The sequence below is a fragment of the Dendrobium catenatum genome, unplaced genomic scaffold (assembly GCF_001605985.2).
Source record: "Dendrobium catenatum unplaced genomic scaffold, ASM160598v2 fragScaff_scaffold_501, whole genome shotgun sequence".
NCBI classification, from domain to species: domain Eukaryota; kingdom Viridiplantae; phylum Streptophyta; class Magnoliopsida; order Asparagales; family Orchidaceae; genus Dendrobium; species Dendrobium catenatum.
The window spans coordinates 658101-668656 of record NW_021318963.1 but is presented as its reverse complement, the minus strand read 5'-3'; the positions used below and the strand labels follow the sequence as shown (position 1 = coordinate 668656).

Sequence of the window (10556 nt, the reverse complement as noted above, 5' to 3'; positions counted from 1 at the left end):
GCTCACCTGCTCTTCCGACCTAACCGAGGCTTGAACGTTTCCTGCACTCACAACTTCGGCTTCGTTTCCTGCTTTCGAAACCGTTATTGCTTTTGGATTCGTTTCCTGCGTCGTCTCCTTCTGACTTCGTCTCCTGCACTCACGGCTTCGTCTCTTTCCCTCACGGCTTCGCCTCTAGTTCGCCTTTCAATTCTCACAGGAAGCCCTAATCTTATACGCGAATACACAAACACGAATCGGCTGCGTCGTATTTATATATATACCGAAGAAAAAAATTTCGAGGCGGTGCCTCATACTGCCTCGAGGCGTTACGCTCTAATGCGTACGCCTTGTGCGAAAAAATCGTAGGCTTCGCTAGATGGTTCGAGGCGTAAGCCTTGATGCGCATGACTTTCGCCTCGACTTGAGGTGCGACTCAATGTGGACGCCTCGTCCGCTTTTTTAATGGTTGTTCCAGAGATAGAAACAAAGTAAAGGTTTGAGTGAGAATTATATTTCATGGTAGAGTGTATTAGAAAACAATGGCAAGGCCATATGACTAAGTTTTTAGACACCTTGTGCGATCAAGACATAGTTGATTTTTCTTGCAAAGGTGTTTGACTAGCTGATGAAAAAAGAGGGGGAAGGAATGGAGGATATGATTGATGCTTTGAATATTATATGCAAAAGAGAGCTATTAAATGGTTAAACCAGAAGAGTAAAATAGATATTATCTATTAGATATGACTCTTCTTGGTTGGCGTTTCCTTTCCTCTTAGAGCTCATTTTGTTAATCAAAGTTAAAGTTTTTTTTTCTTAAGTGGTGAATTTATTCATTTCCATCATTTGGTTGAACCTATTTAGAAACCGAAATAGGTTTTTAAATCTATAAACACTTTCAAAACAAAAAATTGATGATTTTATTTCACTTGAGTGGAAACTAATTATTGTTTTCTAAACAACAAGATTTGTTCTTAAATGAATAATGCTTCTCCTTGATTTGTCCTTCTAAAAAATTTTTCCTTAGGTTTGATGTGACTATAGTTAAGGATAAAAAGTTTGAAATTATTCTGAAATTATTTGTATGTGGTCATTTTAATTTCAGATTATCTAATGTAATCAATATAATCTATTGACTCTTCAAATTGATCCGAAATAGTCCTTATATTAAAATCATTGTCTAAATTGCAGAAAGTGGTCAGTACAACAAGGCATGGGAGGATGATATTTTAGAAAAATAAAAGTTTATATATATTTTTAAATTACTATTTACAATCCATAATATCGCACACATTGCTTGTTGAACAAGAACAAAAAATCGTGGAACAGCTAAGGGAACTAATAGCTAATAGCACTTTAAGCAGTTGCCATATAGCGATGGTGTATGTTGGAGGAGCCAATGGCTATGAAGAGCTTCTGCAGCAAATTTGATGACTATGAAGACCCTCTTTTGGCGGGAGGAAGTGTTCCGCGAAGCTGACTGGTAAGAGTTTTGCTATTTTTTCTCAATCAACGAAGGGATTATGATGGTTCCCTATAACTAAGCTTTGTTATTGGTACGCAATGCAAGAGAGATGACAACAGCAGATTGATGGCAAGAAATACCATCAACCATCAATGAGGAGGTTCTAGGAGGGTCAGCTTTTTTCATCAATTATTTTTTATTATTATTATTTTCTATAAAGTTTGTGTTTGTTATTGTAAAATAGAAAAAATGTATGCATTAATTCTATCGTTGAGTATTTGAAAATAATAATGGAATGAGTCAACTAGAAAAAGAAAAGATATTGGAAATGTTAACAAAATATTATATGATGTAGTTTCTGAATAGATTGAGGATTCAAATTTCTCATAACTAATTAGATGGTTAACTAAGATTGATTTTGAAATGGAAATTGTTGATAGGGATGTAGAGGTAAATGAGAGTAGTAATGATGATGATGAAGAGTAAGACGATGAATTTGATGGATTGTGAAAAGTTTTATAATAACGACTATAAGATTTGTGAGAATGATTATTGTTTCAAAACATTATAGATCTTTCTATTGAATTTAGCGGTGCTGAGGAAAAGGGCAAGCAGAACATTGGGTTATCCAATAAAAACCCAGATGAAATTGTGAAGAAAAAATATTGTGAAAAGTTCGAGATTGGATTGAAATGCATGTTTATATGGAGTGCATGCATGCATATACTTTGAACATGTTTATATATGTATTAATTCATTTCACCCATTCAAAAACTTGAAGGGTGGAAGATGTGTGAAGTTATCCTTCTAAGAGAATAGTAGTTTGTCCCGCCATGCATGCTGATGCATAAATGGGCAATTTGTTTGTAGATTAGAATAAGAATGTTTTAAAAGTTTGTGAATCACTTAAAATTGAGCCGATTGATATGGTTTGGATTGGTCTTCAACTGAAATAAATGAGTCGTGTCCCTAGCTAGAATTGGTTTAAGTTAAGATTGGATCAGGCCAACCTATTGTTTAGTCTAAGTTGGCTTGATGTAGGTTGAATGGTTTTATGCCAATCTCTTTGGCCTAGTTATATGAACGACTCAAGTTGCAAGCATTCATAGCTCTAACTAGCCTTTTCGAGGCTGTTATATTATCAATGCTCTTCAATTATCTTGCATCATTGGTTTACCCACGCTTGATACCCATTTTTAGGGGTTTTAACCTTTGGATTCATTTCAGTGAGTATTTCCTTCTTTTTTTAGCCGTGCATCTCCCCATTAGATTGTATAATCTTAATTGTTTTGCTAGCGCAGCTTGTATTGAAGTTGCAGAATGCATGCACTGATGTCGCATTTCAAATGAATTCGCTCTTTGCTGATCTTGAGCGGTCAGATTGGCTTGATGTTTATTTTCAGCTCTGTTATTAGAACACGCATGTTTTATTTGCTCTATTATAATTCATAGCAGAAATTATGTTTATTGAATTATTTTAAAAGAAATGGTCTTTTTTTAGCCATAACCTGTGAATGTGACGCTAGTCTTAAGCATATGATGCACGTCTTTCAAATGAAGTTCTATATTATTTATTTGAGCTTTATTTGTGTGTATGCTTCAATTCTCTATCAGAAAAATGATATTTTAGGGCTAGTTTGTTTCACTAAGGCTTCGTTTGGGGAGGCTTTCTTACGGCTTCATAAAGCAGTTTTATAGTACAAAAATTTAAGAAAGTCATCCAAAACGAAGCCTAATTTTTAATAGGAATGTAATTCCCGTGCTTGTAGGGTTGCAAAGACCTGTATTGATCTCAGCTTATGAAAGTCTGAGCCGCAGCTCAATTGTAGCTTAAATAAAATAAATTTGGTTATAGGAGTGGATAAGGCAGCTAGTAATTACGTGGGCATGCCATATGTGTCCTCCTATTTAAAGTAGTTTTAATTGAAACCATTTGATAGACTTACAGGATGCTTTACTTTGGGAAGAGTGCTAGTATTGTATCACAGCCGTTCTTTACTTGATTGAGTAGAAAACAGACATGAAATTTGTGCTTGTCATTCATGCAGCTGCTTTATGGTTAATTTCCTTTTGTGTCAACTGTCACGTGACCTCAAATTACAGTATGGTGCTTCATAAATCGTAATGTCTGGCTTGCGATGACAAGTACAGCCTAAGGTTTCATTTGGGATGACTTTTTTACTGCTTCTTAAAGCAGCTTTTTAGTTGAAAATTTTATATTAGAAAGTTGCTTTAAGAAGCAATAAGAAAGTCATCTCAAACGAAGCCTAAATGACCATGTTTGGAAAAGCGGTTTGAAGATCATCTGGGTTTTTGTTTTGATTATGAATCTGCAAATATTGATCTGAGATCTTTTGGCTATTTTCATTTTCACAGAAATTTTGGAGGTACAGCTTGTGATGGTTGTTCCTATTTCTTATCTTTGGTTTAACTGGTAGAGCTTCTAATGACCTCATTATCTGGCTTTGAATCTGCAGAAATGACAAATCAGAGACCTTCTTATCCATCTTCAAAAAGCAAAGTTGAATGGGATAAGATTGAAGCCGAGGTTAAAAAGGAGGTATGCGTATTAAATTCATCCGGTCATTTTTATATTCATTTTTCTCTTGCCCTTTAGAACTCAATACTGCTTGCCAAGCACTTCCACCGAATAATTTTTTGCATGATCTACCAGGAGAAGGAAGAGAAATTAGATGGTGATGCGGCTTTGAACAAACTTTTCCGTGATATATATCAGAATGCTGATGAAGACATGAGACGAGCAATGTGTAAATCTTTTGTAAGATACTGTTCAACCCAACTACTTTTAAATTGAGCGATTTTTCAGCATCCGTAGTTAAGCAAATAAGTTAATTTAATATTTATGTTCGACTCGTGAACTTTTTGAACTAACATGATCTATTAATAAACATAAAGCCTAGTTGAAAGTCGTATATATATTTAGATTATATATCATAAAATATTTATCAATATAAACATATAAACTCTTATTTTTATGTAGATATAAATATAATCTAGCTACTTTAGAATCAAAAGCTGTTGGAGGAGTTCTTGTTCATGTTTAGGTCGTTAAATAAATGAGTTTATAAAAATTATTGTCAAATATGAGTTAATTATTGAGCTTAACACAAATAACAAGCTTTTTTTAACTTCCTTAGACGAAGCAGATTAAGGTTTCATTTGGGACAGCTTTCTTACTGCTTCTTGAAGCTGTTTTCTAGCAAAAAAATAAAATTTTTATAATAAAAAGTTGCTTTGAGGCTTCGTTTGGGACGACTTTCTTATTGCTTTTTAAAGTGGTTTTCTAGTTAAAAAATATTAAATTTTGTACTGAAAAACTATTTTGAGGAGGAAGAAAACCATCACAAACGAAGCCTAAGGTGGCAACGGTTCAGTTTTTGCTTTGTATGAACAGTTGCAATTGAATCCTATTTCTTTGCGTTGTGAATATAGGTAGAATCAAATGGGACTGTATTGTCTACGAACTGGAAAGACGTTGGTTCTAAGAAAGTGGATGGAAGCCCGCCCGATGGCATGGAGATGAAGAAATGGTAAAGAGTACTGCAGCACTTTTACCTCTTTCTCAGGGTCTTTGAACCCTTTGTATAATCCCACCTTAAGGACGTGCACTGTGTGGTTTTTTTTGTCAGTTTTTTGAGAATCTGCTGTAGTTTTTCAATAGAAGTTTCTAGAAAACTTGAGAATTTGCTCTTAGGTCTGATCTTGTTGCCGAAGCTAGCTGTGTTATGTTGCATGTATGTTTGATCTTATTGTTGCAGGATCTTTTTAACTCAATAATAATAGCTGCATTTGCTATTGTTTAGATTAAAATGTTTGAACTTTTTTAAGAATGGGTGGTTAAATTACATCACTTAACCATTAGTAATAATAAGCTAAAGCCACCTTGAAAAATTAATGTATGACCACGAAAACAAATCGCTTCTAGTAAAATGGATAATCGTCGAGACTAAGGATTCTTTTGGTTATTTGGTACTTTTTGTAAAAGGTGGTTTTAGAAATATTGGTTAAGGGAATGAAGTTTTTTTGCGGAGAAGTAAATATAAAAAAAAATTCTCAAAATAGCAAAAAAATTAAGTTTCCTAAAAGAATTTTTATAAAAGCGTCTCATTTAAACAACAAATAAAAAATAATATTGACGTTTCCAAATAGAAAAAAAAAAGTAAAAAATGCCCTCTCAAATGAGGCCTTAAATGGTGCTCGTGATTGATGTGTTGTCTAAAAGCATCTCCAACTGAAAATCTTATTTTTCATTTTAAAATATCGTGAAATTATAAAATGCCGTGATTCATCTCCAATCGAACTCCACTTTTCACACTTTTGCAGGTAACGGTCATCTCTTCTTTTTCGCGCCAAATTTGGTAGAGGTAAAGACGGCGGAGATGAACACTGCAACGCCAATATTTGCGTCCCATTGTTCACCTGCAGTCAAATAGCAGGAAATTTGCGGTTCGGCTGGAGCTGGCCAGGGATGCCATTCAAGCGGTTGCAGTTCGGTTGGAGATGTCCTAAGGTTTTATTTGGGATAGTTTTAAATATTTTTTTAGCATTGAAATATTTTGAAAAAAAAAAATTTAAAAAAAAATGGTGGTCAAAAGATGTATCAAATGAAGCATAAATATGTAAGAAGAGTGTATATGGAGAAAATAAAAGTTCTTGAAGGAGTCGCCTCTCATATTAAGTGTTCATTTGAAAAGAAATACATTTTGATGATTTCATGTTTATTTATTTACATTTAAAAATAAACTCATTATATACCGAGCTTTAACGCTTATAATTATTTCATTTTTAGCTATTTTGAGTCTAAAATTTAACGGTCATCTGTAATAGAGTTTTGTAAAAACTTATGAAGCTTAAAATTAAAATTAATTTGTGACAAATCTAACATTTCTTAAATTTAACAGATTTTATAACTTTTCAAACTAATGATTTTTTAATTTTAATCAGCCAAATGAGATAAGAAGATTACTATGTTTAATTAGTCAGTCAATGCAGACTCATGCAGATTCACCAATTAGGAATTCCCGTGTGAAAAACTCTTTGCTATTTTATTTGATCCGGTCACAGGACGTAGCTCTACGCTCGGCCGCTAGTAGAATCGCGCCACGCGTTCTCACTATTTACCGCGCGCCCCGACAACCCGACCCGGAACGGACCCAGGATGGCTCGGTATTTCTCGATTTTGCTAGGTATTGCTCGGTATTACTCAGTATTGCTAGGTATTGGTCGATTTTGCTTGGCAATAACCAATACCGAGCAATACCGAGTAATACGAGTTGTACCGAGTTTTTATAGAAAATCTAGTTACAACTCGGTATTTGCTCGGTATTGGTCATCACAGAGCGGTATTTCTCGTTATTGCTATGCAATACCGAGCAAATACCGAGTAATACCTCGCAATACGCGAACATAGCATTCCCGGGTTCCGGTCCGGATCAACTCGTCGGGCTGCACGGTAGTTCACGTAACGACATGTTATTGGCGGCCGAACATAGCTCTACGTCAGATCAAAGGACGTAATAATTGTTCCCATCTCTCAGGGCATTAAATACTTGATTTGCTTCGTTTATTTTATTTTATTTTTAATTACAAGCGTACATATTGATCGGTTCAACACGGTCATATTCGAGAAGAAAAAAGCAGAAGCCAATTCATTCCAATATTCCATTATGGTGAGCTATTAAATATTACACAAACTATTTTTCAAATTTTTGTTGACTTCGAGAGGAAAGTTCAGATTGTTTATTTTGATTTGGTGGTTGAAAGTTTTATTTATTAATTAAAAAATTTTGAATTCATAATTTATATATGTGTTGTGTGCGTGTGAATATTGAAAAAAATTATTAGGTGCAGCGTGTAGACGTGTCTGGAGGCCTATCCGGACGTGCTATGTCACACGCAATACATAGTGGATTGGCTTTTGGATGTGTTCGGACACTGCACAGAATAATCTCTCGAACATTGGGCAGCTGATTTCAAAGATTTTTTGAATTTTAGGTGACTTGAAATGAAAATCAACTTGATTTCGAAATGTCTTGTTTGAAATTAACGCGAATCAATTTGGTTTTTTCTTGGTCTTTCGTATAATTACTACTAAAATTAGCTCCCCTAAAATAACAATTTTTTATGATAATAAGAGTTTAAAAATAGTGATAAAATTTCTAATTTATTTGACGCTTTTAACCGTTAGAAAATATATTTAAATTTAACAGTAATAAAATTAGGAGTTAAAACTATTACCATTTGAGAAAATATGTTTAAATTTAACCGTAACAAAATAAGTTTAAAGCTCTGATAACAATAATATTGTAGTTAAAACTATTACCATTTGAGAAATATTAGTGCTAACAAAATCATTAGCATTTGTTTCATGATATTTTTGTTTTTAAACTGGTGACATATATACTAAGATCATCTCCAACATCACTATATATCACCACATATCGTCTTTCATTCGCTGCATTCAAACTCCAAATCTCACGCCAAAATTTGGTAGGTGAACAATGTGACGCCAATATTGACGTTAGACTATTTACCTATGCCAAAAAATTGAGTTGCGGAATTTACCGAAGAAGAGAGTGCGAAAAAGGAGAAAAGCGAGCGAAAGAGGTGAGAGATGATTACCTTCGCAGGAAGCATGTGAAAGAATAAAGATATGTTGTTCGATTGGAGATGAGTTACGGAACTTTGAAGTTTTACTAAATTTTATAGCGGAAAATGGGTTTTTCGATTGGAGATGCCCTAATAATTTTTGCCCTAGCCCAAGTGCATTATTTCTTTAAACCCTAGATGCTTCGACCTTCATGTCAATCATTTATTTAGTCGATATTTTTGGCTAATGTATTCTTTTAATTTTAAATTTTCATAGACACATTTGATGGTTTGGTCACATACGATAGTCTTCCGATGATCCGGTTATGAGAGTAGATGTAATATATCTAACTTATGCTAAGAAAGATAGGCATAGACTTAAAACTCATTAAAAGACTTTATTATAAAATATTATAAATGATTTTTTTTATTATATTTAAATTAGAATCTATCTCTTAATAAAATACAATGAAGAAAAAAAATATATCATATAGTTGACCACATATAATAAGATAGAAGGTTTGATATTATTGTATAGGGCACATAAGTGCAAATAAGTAAAAATTATTATGTGCGGTGTCCGGACGCATCGGGAGGTTAATCCGGATGTATCACATCACATAATACACAATATATTGGATGACATGACGCATCCAAATTGACCTCTAGCACATAATAATCTCTCGCAAAAAAGTTGATGTCAAACAGCTTCATTTGACAAAATTTATAACAAGTCGCACAGCGAGCCTTGGAATTCAATGGTCAGCATGGACGGCGCAAAAAATATGAAATTAATATAAGTGTGTATAGACTCTAAGCACCGTGTACGCTGGACTACCAAATCAGCAAATCAGAGCCAAACAGCCAAGCTGATTATCATTCATTAGTCAATCTTTCATTAAATTCATCACACACTAAGTCATAGAAACTGATTGACAATCTCAGGAGAACGCTATAAATTCTCCAATTTTTATAGTATTTTAATATTATATTCATATGTAGGATTAATTACTTAGGTTTTCTTAAGATAATTTTTTATGTTTTATTTTTTAGATTATAATTATAATTTTTATTTGATAAAAATTTTAAAAAAGCCTCATCTCTATAACTAATTTTATAATTAACTTTATAAAAAACTGTAGCTTTCCCAAATGAGTTCTTAGTTGAAAGTTTTCACATTAAAATTTTCATTTATTAAAAAAGATAAATTTAATAATTTTGAAGTTTGAACTAATTTATTTTAAAGATAATATGTTTAAAATATATTGAGTTGAATTATGAGTTTTTAATCAAAGTTTTATCATAGCTATCTAATGACTTTTTATTATTTTTGGCACAATTTTTTCATTGTTTTGATTTTTTGATAACAACTTTAATTTTGTTTTATTACTATCTTTTAGTTATTTTTCGTAATTTTTTATAACGTGGATCTATTTTTTTTCAGAATAGTTAAGTTGTTTTTCCGATAATAATTTCACAATTAATTTTATAAAACGTTATAATCGTCAAAACAAACTCTTAGAACTTATGCATATAATAAAATTTTTTGAAGATATTTAATATTTTTCATTTTATTTTATTCGTTATTTAAATATAATATATCAAATTTTAATTATAATTTTATAAAAATTTGGCGTGAAGAAATATTAGTCTTAAAATAATACCAAGCATTTATGACTCATAAAACAAGTCATCAATTGTAGAATTTCCATACTCCCCCTTTATATAATCCCAACGAATCCCTTATTAATCCATAGCCTCCAAAAAAGAAAAAAAAAAACAAAAATGGAGGACAAAGATCAGGCAATCCCTCTCGCACCCCCAACCCGCGACGAGGAATCGGCCATCCAAAGCCCCCTCCGCCGCCGCCGCCGCCCCACCCGTCGTTGCGCCCTGTGGTGCTGCGGCATCTGCGGCACGACCATCGTCGTTCTCGGCGTCATCATCCTCATCCTCGCCCTCACCGTCTTCAAAATCAAAGACCCCGAAATGACCATGAACAACCTCTACATAAACCGCCTCTTCGTCCCTGGCCTCGGCACCCTCGACAACCCCACCATCTCCGTCAACGCCACCCTCACCGCCGATATTTCCATCAAGAACCCTAACGTCGCTTCCTTCCGGTTCCGCAACAGCTCCACCGAGTTCTTCTACGGCGACGAGACCGTCGGCGTCGCCTACGCGCCGGACGGCAACGTGAGGGCGTATAGGACGGCGAGGATGAACGTGACGGTGGATGTTTTGGCGGATCGGGTGGTGTTGGATACGAACGCGACGGGATCGGCTGTGTTCGATGGGGCGGTGAATATGAGCAGTTATACAGATATTGCTGGGCGGGTTAATGTGCTCGGCGTGTATAAGTTGAATATGGACATACATCTTAACTGTAGCTTTACTTTGGAAGTCTACCAGAGGGCTATCAGCAACAAGGTATGCTTTGCGTATGTTCAATGATGATGATGATTTTTTTTTTTTTTAAGGGAAAGGGCTGTTGACCGGGAAA

The 10556-nt window shown here is 34.2% G+C and overlaps 2 protein-coding genes across 3 annotated transcripts in view; both read left to right on the top strand.

The window, feature by feature from the left end:
- The window catches only part of LOC110094959 (protein SGT1 homolog), a 28623-nt gene extending 23514 nt beyond the window's left edge, over nucleotides 1–5109 (top strand). For both annotated transcript variants that reach the window (XM_020820314.2, XM_020820313.2), the window contains exons 8-10: nucleotides 3922–4004; nucleotides 4119–4223; nucleotides 4898–5109. In XM_020820314.2, coding sequence (XP_020675973.1) covers nucleotides 3922–4004; nucleotides 4119–4223; nucleotides 4898–4999 — 290 coding nt within the window. In that variant the 3' untranslated portion in view covers nucleotides 5000–5109. The remainder of the gene's footprint in view (nucleotides 1–3921; nucleotides 4005–4118; nucleotides 4224–4897) is intronic.
- Nucleotides 5110–9829: 4720 nt separating this feature from the next.
- LOC110094989 lies at nucleotides 9830–10550 on the top strand. The gene has a single exon (XM_020820351.2). It carries the CDS (start codon nucleotides 9839–9841, stop codon nucleotides 10505–10507), a length of 669 nt encoding a protein of 222 aa, XP_020676010.1. The 5' UTR covers nucleotides 9830–9838; the 3' UTR covers nucleotides 10508–10550.
- Nucleotides 10551–10556: the final 6 nt, after the last annotated feature.